This window comes from Myxocyprinus asiaticus, chromosome 13, assembly GCF_019703515.2.
Source record: "Myxocyprinus asiaticus isolate MX2 ecotype Aquarium Trade chromosome 13, UBuf_Myxa_2, whole genome shotgun sequence".
Classification (NCBI taxonomy): domain Eukaryota; kingdom Metazoa; phylum Chordata; class Actinopteri; order Cypriniformes; family Catostomidae; genus Myxocyprinus; species Myxocyprinus asiaticus.
This window is the reverse complement of record NC_059356.1, coordinates 22,915,632-22,929,229: the sequence shown is the minus strand read 5'-3', so window position 1 is coordinate 22,929,229 and position 13,598 is coordinate 22,915,632. Positions and strand designations below refer to the sequence as shown.

The 13,598-nt window shown below is 36.6% G+C and overlaps 1 protein-coding gene across 6 annotated transcripts in view; it reads right to left on the bottom strand.

Annotated features, from left to right (window-relative positions):
* The window catches only part of LOC127450815 (MAGUK p55 subfamily member 3-like), a 37,669-nt gene extending 26,441 nt beyond the window's left edge, over positions 1-11,228 (bottom strand). For 5 of the 6 annotated variants that reach the window (XR_007899033.1, XR_007899034.1, XM_051715196.1 and 2 more), the window contains exons 1-7: positions 11,140-11,228; positions 2,420-2,475; positions 2,216-2,334; positions 1,958-2,035; positions 1,452-1,532; positions 1,215-1,352; positions 475-556 (exon numbers count right to left, since the gene is read on the bottom strand). Coding sequence is in view for 4 of the 6 variants with exons in the window: in XM_051715196.1 (XP_051571156.1) it covers positions 475-556; positions 1,215-1,352; positions 1,452-1,532; positions 1,958-2,035; positions 2,216-2,334; positions 2,420-2,456 (535 nt within the window). In the remaining 2 variants the exon portion in view is untranslated. Of the gene's footprint in view, positions 1-474; positions 557-1,214; positions 1,353-1,451; positions 1,533-1,957; positions 2,036-2,215; positions 2,335-2,419; positions 2,476-3,208; positions 3,252-11,139 lie in introns of all 6 variants that reach the window. The other variant, XM_051715197.1, reaches the window with a different exon arrangement.
* Between the last annotated feature and the right edge of the window lie 2,370 nt (positions 11,229-13,598).

Below are 13,598 nucleotides of genomic sequence, written 5' to 3'. Positions count from 1 at the left end.
TTCATATGAGTATTTCAATGAATTATCATGAGCAAGAAGATTATTCCTACCACCACAAGTCTGAGTATGGATCATATTCCCATGGCAGCTACTGTGGTCAGGTGGTTAGTAAGTCTGTTTGATTTTCTTGATTTGGTCTCTGAGGACTCTCTTTGACCATGCAGATGGGCTGTGTGTCATTACAGAAGACATGCAGCCCTGTGGCCAGCATGGACATGAAAATAAGCAAAACCAGCACACTCAGTAGAGGTGCTGGGATTCTGGGATATTCAGACACTTCAGTGGGTTTACAGACAAATATTTTTTTTAAGATTCAAGTGGTTTTCCATGAATATACTCAATGAAACTCTTTTGTCCTGTGTTTTAGGAGTATTTTAGGTAAATAGCTTTCCTTTATGTTTATTATACTGTAGATTTCAGCATGGACTGAAATGAGATGTGAAGATTAAAGACATTCTTTGAAGTGTCACTCACCACTCCTGTCTGCGGCCCCTCCCTTCATGATACGAGCCACAATCACGGCACCTGTGGACTCGTCTCGCCGAATAGTGGCACCCTGAGAAACAGAGAAAGAGAAGGCTAAACCGCAAAGAAACCCAGAACAACAACATTGATATACAGTTTACATAATGGTAGTTCAGATTTTTCTGAGTTTCCTTTAATCCACTTAATCAAATAAATAATTGAGATAACAATTACAGCTGCTACAATTAAACATTAATGAAATGTGTCAATTACAACATTCCAATCAAGTGAAGGCTACTCTTTTTAAGTCAAAAAGTTTGCAGTAGTTAAGCATTGTAACCAATCACAAGCATGTATGTTGTTCGCTTCCAGTATATAACTTATTATAAATTTGAATAACAGCTTTGCGTTTCATGCTGCTAAAAGAACCAGTGTGACTATTTAGGCACTGACTTTATTGCTGTTTTATACATCAATAGTTATTCAGGAACACAGTTCTTATCTTCATTTGAATGTAGCCTATGAATATGGCATGCAGATGCCCCACACAAAATAAGTATTTTAATTTAAATTCTAATTTCTAATTTATAAATATATATATAATATAATTAATCAAAATTAATAGCAAGTACAATATCAAGGGAAATAATCGACAATTATTATTTTTGTCATAGTTTTGGAAAATCTTTTTAGAAATTAAAAATTCTTTATGTTTTTGTGGCAGCCACCACTGTTTCTTGTTCTCTCACCAGTGGTTCTTTGTTTTTGACCAGACGGACGATCTTGACAGACTCCTCATCTAGATCATCATCAAAGTCATCAGGTAGTGGAGGCAGCACTGGGTCAAAGTTTTTCTGTGCCACTGTGTCATGAACTGACAAAACAGCCTAATAAACAGAAGGGATATGGAAAAACTGTCAACACTAAAAGTGAGATTTCATTTTTCAACTGACAGTTACTCTAACATGAAGGTAAGTTGTTAGTACCTTGAGATGTGGTGATGTTAGCAGATGTAGGAGCTCCTTTTCCTCAACACTCATTGGTCCACTCTGCAACTCCTCTGCCACCTACCAATCAGGGAGTGTAGACTAAAATCAAAACATCTGAAAGCATTTGCCAAGTCAAGAGGAAATTTTAAACAATTAAAACAATTTGTAATTACTTCAGTTTGTAGCAAATAAAATAAAAATATTAATTTGAGAATAAAAAGAAAGGCTATTTAGATTATTTATGAGCCATTTCACTTTGATTACATCTTCAAAAGATTCAGATTTCAAAGATAGGATAGAAAAACACATTCTTTTACAATTTATAAGGAATTAGCTTTCTCAGCAAACAGTGATACAATTAAGGTTTACTTCTCTTATACAAGGGTTGCTGTGTTCTCAATCACCCCAGATAGATATCATTACAGCCTGGTTACATATATTATTGTAAAAGGCCATTAATCATTTCTGTGGTGATGTGATATGGCAGTGAGTACAGCACTTACATCCTCTGCGAGAGTGGAGGCACTGTGAAGAACTGGGGTGGGGCTCTGCCTTTCATACTGACGCAGCTTCTCATGAATCTAGCATTAACACACACAATGCACATTAATGCAAAGCTGGAGCATATTGCTTACTCAATAAATTGATGCTCTTATGTTTAAAAATAAGCTAATATAAATAATACATGATGTAAATAATTTTTAATGCATGATGCTAGATAGGAACATTAAAACTTTATAATCCATGACACAGATACATACCTTCATAAGGTAACTGAGACTTCTCTCACTAAAGACGTCCTTAAGGAAGACCATCTCCTCTTTGTGATTGGCATCTGGACGCAGCTGAGAGGTCAGCAGAGCAAGCGTTTCATGCAACCCTGCATGCAGTACAGGAGATCAGTGAGCGTCCATGTGTCTATACATATGCAAGTGTGTTTGGCTGTATGCATGTGTGATATGTACCTGCTCCTGCAGAGAAGACTGGCATGGCTTCTTTCATGGATCAGGATGGAGCTGACCTAAAAAAAGAGGTCATTGTTACAATAACAGGAACTCATTGTCCTTAGATTAGTGGTTCACAACTGTTGGGTTGTGACAGAAAAACAACACTAAATGCAAATAAAGAAATGCATAATAATACATATTTTAAAACTTTGTCACACTGACTAAAATGAAGCCACATCCACAATTTTTTGCTGATTTGCATAGACTATGGATTTTGCTTCTGCTGTTGCTATGTCATGGTCAGTGTTGGGTGTAATGCATTACTAAGTAATTAATTACTATAATTAAATTACTTTTTCATTGAAAAAATTAAAGTAATTAATACATTTTTCAGTAATTTAATTACAGTTACTTCTGATGTAATTGTGTTAAATACTGTATAGACTATAGAACAATTCTATATAAAACAATAGTGAATTTAAAACCAAAATTTAATGTCTGATGTTAAAATGTATGTTTTCTAATTTAATGCAGCCCCTTAAATACTTTGGCCAGTTCATGAATAATTTATTTGATATTATATGATTTATTGAAAGAATTAAAAGAACAGTTTAATGTCTATCCTTGTATTTTTCAACTGGTCGAGGCTGATAAGGGGTTTAGAAGGTAATTAGTAATAAGTAATGCAATTACTATTCAGACAGAGTAATTAGTACAGTAATCTAATTACACTGTAGAAGATGTAATTAGTATGGTAATATTTGTAATTAGTAGTTAGTAATTAATTACTTTTTTATAGGAACTTACCCAACACTGGTCATGTTAATGTCAATTTTCAAAATTTCTGGACCTGTACAGTTGATGGAAAAATTAATTATTTTAAAAGAATGATTTTAAGGACATTTTTGACCATTTTGTGCTGTGTTGGGATGCAACTTGATGTCTAATGTAAAGTATGGGTTCCTAAAGCAAAACCATTTGAGAACCACTGCCTTAGAGAGAGACAGACATGCATATGCACAAAAAGAAAGACAGAGAGGAATATCACTCTCACAACTCTCACAAGTATATTTTCCCTTCTCCATTTAGGACTCTTTCCGTTTAATCTGTAATCAGATCATCTGTTCATTTTTTATCTGTCTACCTTCTTATCTACAAATCATTTGTGCCTTTCCAAGGTATTTTTTTCATCTGCCATCTATCCCTCCCTGATTTCCTCAAGGCATTAGCAATCAGTTTAAATGCCTGCAGTGGATTGGCAAATCAATATCCCTTCACTTTAAAAATATGACTTATATTTCATCTTGGTTTATTCAGAATGCATTGCCTTGATATGATTAACTAGTATTAAGGCATGATAAAGTGCTAGGAAAGATGGAAGAGAGTGACTGGAAGAGATGATGGATGCTGTTTCTGTGGGAGCCAGGAAGCCACAGCAGGAAGACAGAGTTTAGAGAGCCACCACAACTTCCTCTTTTTTTCACTCTCTCTCTCCCACACAGTCAGGCTCCCAAAGCAAATAACTGATGCCATACTTTCTGAGGACCCAGTGAAACAGAAATAGAATTATCACAAGCACTGATCCACCAAGAAAAATGTCAAGAGAGACAGATAAAATAGATCTACTGCTGCAGAAATCAGAGTTTTCTCTCCCATATTCCATTCTTATCCAAACACCCACATTAAAAGACCAATTTAAATCAAAATCGGTTGTGTGGCTTTTAGTCCATGTCTTTTAGCTTTGAGGCTAAAAGTGAACAAACTTCTAGCAGATATATGCATTTAAAATGTGGAGTCTTTCTGGAAAATAGACCAAAAATATTGATGACTCATTTTGTTTGCAGGGGCATATACATAGTTTTGTCCAATAAAATTCTCTTTAGAATGAGAACGTTCCTTACCCATAAACACACCTGCCACCGATTAGCAAATAGCAAAGAATAAGGTGTGTTTGACTTAATTTTGACATGCAGTGCTGTGCAAATCGATCGGTGCTTGGCTTGAAGCATTGCATGCCGGTTAGATATGTCCTAGATTTTTTGATGCCTCTGCTATATCACCATGATGTATACCATCAAAGTACTGCGAGAGCGAGTTGAGACCAGCTGCATGTCTCAGCCAGTGCAGTTGCTCCAAAGCGGCTGCACAAGCTCTGATGAAGACACAGCTTATTCGAGTTTGGAATAGCATACTACCCATACTACTCTTAGCACATCAGTAAGAATAGTATGGTAGTATGCCGTATATTCTGAGACCTTCAGTTTGGCTAAACTCTCATAAATCAGTTTTTTTTTTTAGGTTTTTTTTTTTATGTAATCTTAATCTTAAATATCATGTTTATTCATAAAACAATTCAAAATGATTCAAAAATACAGACTCCTTTATTGGTATTAAAATGAAATTTTATACCACACTTTCTTTGTACACACAGGTACTGTATGAAGCAACACATAACCTTTTGAAATGAAAAGTGTTTCTGATCAAATTTAAATGTCTGTCTATCTGAATTTCTATTGCACCCACTTCGTCTGCAATAAAGAAAGCAAACATCACTCAATCAGCCATGACTGATGTAGGTTCAGCACATGACAGGAAGCAAAAAGTGTCTGGCTTGATGGCTGTCTTTTCAACTTCTCCCCGAGACTGCAACTGGCAAATCTCGCTGATTCAAGGCAAGGTGCAGTTAAAACCAATCACACCGATGGTTTTGCCAAGCTTTATTTAAACTGAAGGCTATTGGCTATTTACAAAAGTCCTTTGATATACCTCAACCCAGCTTCCTGTTTCAATAGAAAATGCATCATTAGGAAACAAAATTATATTCGTCAAACCATTTCATGTGGTCTTTAGGTAAGGTTTTTCAAAAAAAAAGCTTGCCTCTTTTCATAATGTTGAAAAACCAGCCTCTCTTTACCAACATCATCACTCAAAACACTGTTAGAAAAAGCTATAAAAATAAATGGGAGATCTTTTTCAGTGGTGGACAAACATAAGCCATTTCATTCTTGATTGGTTGTATGCTTAAAATAATGGTTAAAAAAATAAAAATACATGTGCAACCAACATTATATTACAGTAACACAAAGTTGTGTGTGATGTGAATCAAACTCAGAGCAGAGATGGATATAATCACTGTAAAAAAATAAACTGTGTACATGGGCTCATAGATGGCTACAGGCAGCTATAATCTCATAAACCTTTGTGTTCAATTCTCAGCAATTGCAGGTGAGAGAATGTGAGAGCTAAACTAATAATTCCATTTTGACTACCACAGTCAGGAACCCACTATAACTTACTCTTGCTCTCTGCTGCTCTGGTAATGATGCAATTTGCAAAAAGGAAGCAATACACAGGGGTCTGAATAGTGTTTTTGAGGGATTGTGTTCCCACTCTGACCCTCAAGGAAAATGGCTTTACAATAATAACAATTTTAAAATGCAGAAAGGTTTCAGTGAGAGCTAAGTTTAGGGGTAAGGTTGGGATTAGATGATAGCCTACAAAATATAATTAGCACAGTACTAAAACAAAGTCAATAGAAAGTCCCTACAAAGATAGAAAAACATACTGGATGTTTTCTCCCTAAAATGCCCCTATTGCTAAAGCTGTCATGTTTAGTTTGATTATAAACAGTGTGTTTGTGTGTACGTGCTGCATGGCTGTAATACAATACCTACTGTAATTAATCAAGAAAAATCTCAGGTCCTCATTACAAATAAGAAGCGTTGTGTAATGTTAATGTGTAGCTAGTCGGAATATAGCTGCCTGGCTTGTTCATAAGCCTAAAGAAATATATGAGCTTTGGCATGAAAACTTGAACATATCATCATGTGTGCTATTATCTGGTCCTGAAGAGCTTAGAGCCTTTTTAGTTTTTTTGGCTTAGATCTAAGAAACTAACATGCACACACTTACAAAGACCTTTTTCCTGAAACCTTATTGGCTTTGCAGGCCTGTTTAGGTCACTAAGTCATTAGCAGATAATACATCTGTTTGGTCTTCCTAATTCTCATGGAAGCGTGCAACATATCAGAAAACAGTATGTTGGGCTTTCTGCCTGCTGTCTGAGAGAATTTTCATTAACCGAGAAGATTAAGTGAAATTAGAATCAGAACACTTTTGTATTTGTATTTGATCAAGAGAAACAGATGTTTTTACTGACCACCAACTCTGGGTTCTGTCGTAAATTTTGTTTTAAATTCTAATCAAATTTATCATTAAATTTAAAAACTTTTGATTATATTCAGCTAGCTTTAAATGTGATTTTTTTTTTCAATGTTAAAATATGTTATTGTTTCTCTGATTTATGTGCAGATATAAGTAAGCTATTCGTATGTTGTATTTTGAGTGCTTCAATACGGGATGTTTCACTGTCCGACCAGGGTGGGGACCTCCTCTAATGTTTCGCCATCTGTATGGGTTGGTCCGTCTCCAGTGATTTGATGATAAAATGCGGAACAAAAAGCATCATTTTGGCCAAAATACGGGACATCCTAGCTAAAGTATACTTCGGTCAGTCAGGACACGTTATGCAAACGTCGTTATCAGCAAAGTGCTTGAGGACTGAACGCGTGCAGCCCAATTTTTCTAACTGTGTGTCATTGAACGCAGAATGCACATGCGTCAAGAATGTGTGTGTGAGGAGGTCAGGAGATACCTGCATTTGTATAACTCGAGTCTGAAGGAATATAAAGACATCTTTATGGGTCTAAACTCCTGAAGAGGAATAGTGTCTTATAGCAGTAGTAACGCGCATACTTTAGTATGCTTTAACAGGCTCGCAATCGACTGTATGCAGATGCTAAGCGTTTGCGTCAAAATCAAAGTATACAGTACTTTGGGCTTAATAGGGGACATTGAGCAACCCTACATCTGTCTAAGCCAGTGGTGTAACTTTTGGGTGTGACTGCCAGTTTGTCTGATCTGTTTTGTCTGGCAGTAAGAGTGTTTGGGAAACCTGTTTGTGTTTGGTAAGTAATACATTTACTGATGGTGCCTGATGATTGATGGGACGGTTATTACAAACAACAACAATAGACCTTATTAACAGTAGGACCATATTTTATTTTTGACAGTACATTCTCTTCAGTGGCATCCACAAGCTGTATAAAGCTCATACATCACATCAAATTTTTGTCTTCTAGTATTTTGGAAAGATTTTTTTTTTTTTCAATATTTCGTCAGCAGAACGATCCAGAACACTTTAAACAACAGTACAGCTCATTGAAGAGACTGTAAGTCTATCCCTCACGGCCTTGTTGTCATTGCCATCAAAATAAAAATAAAGATGGTGCTACTGTGAATAAGGTCTATGAAGTTTACACATAGCAGGTGGAGAACTTCTATTTAAGATGGAGCCTGCTCTATGAGGACAGGTTTGATACCTCACTTTTAAGCTGTTAACATGTATCAGGCTTTTTAAGAGACAGATAAAAGCATGAGCAGGATTGTTAGAGCAAGGTTTTTAATATCCACAAGGTTGTTATTTGATCTAGTGGTAAAGAATTTGTGGAGTCCATGTGAGATACTGAGGTTTGGTTGAAACAATTTATTAAGAAATTTAAGACAATATAAAACTCAGCCCAAAAAACACAGTGAAGGCTGGGAAGCCCAGTGTATTTTTACTTTTATGCTATAATATTGCTCTAGCACAGAGGCAGCGAATTTATTAAGAATCAGATTTGCGGGAAAAATATTTCAATGTGCCTGATGATTCTCATTCACAGCTGACAGAAACATGATGTTCACCTGATTGTCATGATAGTAGCAAAGTCATATGCACACAAATTAATAAAGCATTAAAAAAAGTCATATGCACACAATAGCACATAACATATCCATTCTGCTCAAATCTAAAGCTGCATCTTCAGTCAATTTAGTATTTTTCTATAGCCTACTGTTTAGGTTCTAAACTGCACAAAGCTATAGTCATGTATGGACTACTTTGACTATATAGGATTGACTATACCAAGTGATCGGCTCAGATGTGTGTTCAGTCCTGCAGTCCTGAAGGTGCATGTTTGTGACTTACAGTATACAATGCTTTAATGTCAGGCTGGAGTGAGCACCAGAAAGCATGAGACTTCTATGAAAGGATGATAATTTGATTTATGATGTTGTACACAAAATGGGCATGTCTTGAAAGGAAAGCTGGCATGTGGCAGAGTGTGTAACCAGTTTACGTCTAGATGGAGCTTTGATACTAGTGCCAAATGGGATTTATGAATAATCTGACCATATGGGTGTAGGGTCAACCATCAACAAAAGTGACTATTGCCAGAGATTAAAAAGTCTGGGAGCTGTGATTCTCAGCATAACCTCTCCTCAGATCAACAGCTGTGTGTCATACCATAAAAACTGTGTGAATGCAATAGAATTCCAGATCTATTTGAACAGAAATTGCTTTCCATAATTCTCCTTAACAATTCTAAAAAAATATTCATTCAGCTGAGAGGAATACAAGTTGCCTGCACTGTAAACCCTAAAACTCCAAATAATTAACTGTACTAAGGAAAAATGTAATCATGCAAGTTAGCTCAAATAAATTAACCCTGATGAGTATTTAGAACTTTCTCTTTACAAAACTGACACATTTTAAGTAACCTGAATTGGTTTATTGTTTTGAGTTTAATGAACTTGTCTCTTTAAATTTACAGGAACTTAAATTTAACTGGAACTGGGCAGGGGATTCATAATTCCCAGCATGCTTTGCATGGCACTCAACATGGAGAGTAAGGGTGCTTTCACACTAGCACTTTTGGTGCGCACCCGGGTTTGAATGACATCAAAGTGTGGTTTGTTTGGGTTGTGTGAATGCTGTTTTCCGAACTCGGGTGCGCACCCGCGAACCGCACCCGAGTCCACTTGAAAAGTTGATCGGGGTATGGTTCATGTGAACTCCGGTGCGGTTCGCTGCTAATATGAATGCAATCGTACCAAATCGTGGAAGTGAACCCTTATTGATTATGTATAATTTGTGTCTTTGCAGGCTCCTGATCGCAATTATTATGGTATAATGCATTTCTCATACCAGCTTGTGTCCAAATAAATCACCTTCAGAGAGCAGCTCACATTCTTCACATCTCTTGCAACGCATCTGCGGGCTTGCGATAAACAAACGCTAATATTCTTCACATCATTGCACATTCAATGCATCCGTGGCAGACAAACATAATTGTCGTTTTATGCATGTAACGTTTTGGTGGTATATCCAAGAGCTGATGTCTTCTTGAGTTGTTGCCTAGTTACAGTAGTAAACAGCTGCCGCTTGTACTCACGTTGGTGATGTAATCGGAGCGGGGTTCGGACCCAAAACATATGATGTGAACAGAGACCAACGGGGGCAGGGGGAGGAAACGAACTGGGGTTCGGTCCAAGCAATCGAACCAATTGTGAAAGCACCTTAAATGTTAAAATGAAGTGTTAAATAATGTGTCTTTGTGCAAGATGAATGTAATGGTTGGAGACTTGTTAAGTGTTTGTTGTTTTATTGTGTTATTTAGAAGAGTTTATGCTATGTTGGAGTTTTGGGAGTTACTGTTATGGTGAATAGTGGGGCTTGAGCCTAGGTTGAGGACAGGTAGGTTTGAATTAGTATCATCCTACAGCGTAGTGTTTTACTCATTGTTCAATTGCTTTGTAGATTAAATTTCAAATTAGCATATATTCTGCATGCTAGCATTTGCTGTATTTGCTAGGCCTCGCTAATTAGGTTTTTTCTACTTCTTTCTTTCTACTTTATTTAAATTGAGATTACATGGTAATTTTAAGTTCAGACAATGAGTTAAATTTAAGTGTCTTCAAAATGAATGAGTTAGTTTACTCAGTTTTTCAAGAATGTCAATGAACATGCATGTGTAGTACAAAATCTGAAAGTTCTATTAACTAGAACTTGGGGTTTATTAACTTAAAAAAATATATGTAACTGATTGCCTCAATTTTTTTGAGTTCTGTTAATTTAGGGTTTACAGTGCACTTGTGTTGGAATCATAACATTGTGCTCACATTCGCATCATACAGTGCAAGAGTTAAAATTAATTCATAGTTCAACTGCCATAAAACAAACTTAAACACACTGTGCTGGCACACATAGCACACACACATCGAGTTCTCTGATTCTGCACCGACTTCTAAACAGATCCAGACCATTAGAATTCAACTCGCAGTGACCTAATTCCTTTTCATGTACATTGTTGCATTGCCATGTTTCAACACACACACACAAACATGCACATGCACAAAACAACACACATGCATGCATGCGTCTCAGACAAACAAAAGCAGGTAACAATGAATAACAAACAAATAGAGGGACTCTTATATTAACAGTAATGAAAACGGGTTTGCATCTTTTTCTGTATCCCTTCCACAGCCATGGAAGCATATATTTCTCTCTCTGATTACCATCCCTGGGCATCCTTTCTCTCTGCTCAGATGCATAATGCATTCTTTCCCTTCTCTGTCCATTACTCAGTGCTACTCTCTTTCTCTTTCTTCAGTTCTCTCTCTTCCTCCATCTGCAGTTGCTCTGCAGTGCTGATTTGCACGTACAGTATGTCACCGGTTGACTCAGAGAAAAAAATAAAGCCCCTCTAGAAGAGATTATCACCAAAAAAACACACATTTACATGCATGCACAAATACAAGCATGCAATCCCTACTAAACTGTGCTGCTGGGGCCTCCTTTATGTTTAAATCTAGTGCAATGATGCATATGCATGTTAGAAAAAGGAGCAGCCTACCTCTTTCTCTCTGTTTTCCTCTGTCTCCTTGGATCTGTTGTTCCCAGACTGTGGCCTTACTGATCCTTTCACTGTGACTCTTTCTCCGGCTGCTGCCCCAGCCTGTCATTTCTCTCTTTTCCACACACAAACCCCCCTCCCCTTTTCATCCTCTTTCCCCTCCCACCTCCTCTCCTTCTCTCCTCTGATCATCAAGTATACCTCCCTCTTTCTCCCCCTCTCTCTGCTGTCATTATGTCACCAGAGGCAGAAACAGGTGGACGATGAAGGACACGGAGGGGCCGTGTTGCCTCCACTGGGCATCTCCCCCCAACCCTCTGTCTTTTTTATCTATAGATAATTGTGTTCACTTGAGCAGCTCTTAAAGTCTGAACACTCATTCACTCACAGTCAAATGGAAGACATGTAGGCAGAGAAATAGAAAAAAGCTGCTCCCCATCCCCCTCTCTTCCACACACCTCTCATCCATGGGCTGAATAAGTATGTGTGTGTATGAGATTGTTGCTGCTCCTTTGTTTCACAGTACATATAGGCAGGGTTGGGGAGTAACGGAATACATGTATAGGGATTACGTATTTAAAATACAAAATATAAGTAACTGTATTCCACTACAGTTACAATTTAAATCATTGGTAATTAGAATACAGTTACATTCAAAAAGTATTTTGATTACTGAAGAGATTACTTTGCATTTTATTGTCATTTATTTCATTTAATATTTAGTCCTTTCAGATGGAAAACATTTATACATATAAATGATGCAATCCAAAGTGCATTTGAACAGCAGTGAAACACTTTCTTATGATGTGTTACATTCATACGAGCAGACAGAGAAGAAAGTTTGAAGTAAGTTTGGAGAAGAAGAAATAGAAATAAACCTCGTGTAAATTGCCAGTTTTACGCTAAGCTAAAATGCTATTTCTAGCCATTTTACATGCACGTTACCAGGCACGATCATATTTTTTATCAAGAAAATTAACGTTGGATCATAATTTCATTTTTTCTAGTAAGATCTTTGATATTAGGGCAAAAATATTATTCTTGATGATAATTTTTGTATTGTTTTCCTGTAAAAATATCTAAAAATCCTTAAAACAAGATCAATTTTGATAAATCTTGTTTTAGAAACAACACTGCATAAGATATTTAGGATTTTCAGAGAATGTATTTTTAACATGTGTATTTTGTCTTACTGTACTGGCAGAGTTTTTATAGTCAAAACAAGTGAAAAAATCTGCCAGTGCTGAAGAAGTAATCCAAAGTATTTAGAATACATTACTGACCTTGAGTAATCTAATGGAATACGTTACAAATTAAATTTGACAGCATGTATTCTGTAATCTGTAGTGGAATACATTTCAAAAGTAACCCTCCCAACCCTGCATATAGGTGGATGAAACCACAGCCTGCAGTTCAGAGGTATGTATTGAATTTATGAGCCTGTGTCTGTGTGTGTAGGCTTCAGATAAGGTACAGTTAAGACCAAAAATCTGATAAAATCTTTTTTACCTGATTTAGCCTACCTGATTGGCAGGCTAAATCCAGCCCGCCAATCATCTTTTTCTGGCCCTCCAACTGATTTTTGATAAAATTGCCTCGCTGTCTAAAATAAAAGAGCGCTTTCTGCACAGTTCATAGGCGCGAGACTCAGCAATCAGCGGTGAGTTTAACAGCGCTCAATGGCACGTGCAACAGCATTCAGCTGTCATCAGTTGTCCAGACCGGAGCGCGTGTTTAAGCTTTTATGGCAGTAGTTTAGTTACACTGCTTTACTAAACATGGATCGCACCATTTAGGTGAGCATTCGATCGCTTCTTTTTCAATCAAATGTATTTATATCAATTGTTTAGTTGTTTAGAGTGCGATCAAATCTACAGATGAAAAAAATTGTCACCGCAGTTGTTACAGAAAATTTGTGAGCACATATGCACATCTCATGCAACAAAAGAAAAATAGATGAAACCGAACGTTCAAAGAAAATGCGCTGAAAAGTTTGCTTTTATTCACTATTCTTCATCTGAGCAGGGTCTCATCAAAAAGTGATAATGTGGAACTGATCTGCAAATATCCGGATTATATTTGGTTTTACATACAGCTGTGAGTCAGCCATTTCAATCACATACAGCATCCCTATGACAAGGACTAATTGCAGGACTAATTTTCCCCTCACTGAATAGGATGACAGTTTATAGAGAAAATTGAAGAACATTTTAGCTTTTCTTTTTTTTTTTTTTTTAAAGAAAATGTAATTTAAATGTATTCTTAAGTAAACATGACATTTCTATATGGCCATTGTTTTCATGTGGGTTGATATTGTGAGAGAGCTTTAGCAGATCTAAATGTTCCTCCTCAGTTTTCATAATTTGTAAAAAAAAAAAATTAAAAAAAATTAAAACGTTTTCATCTGGATAATCTGGCCCACACAAGAAAGTAGTTGATAGCCCTGCTCTAACTCATTA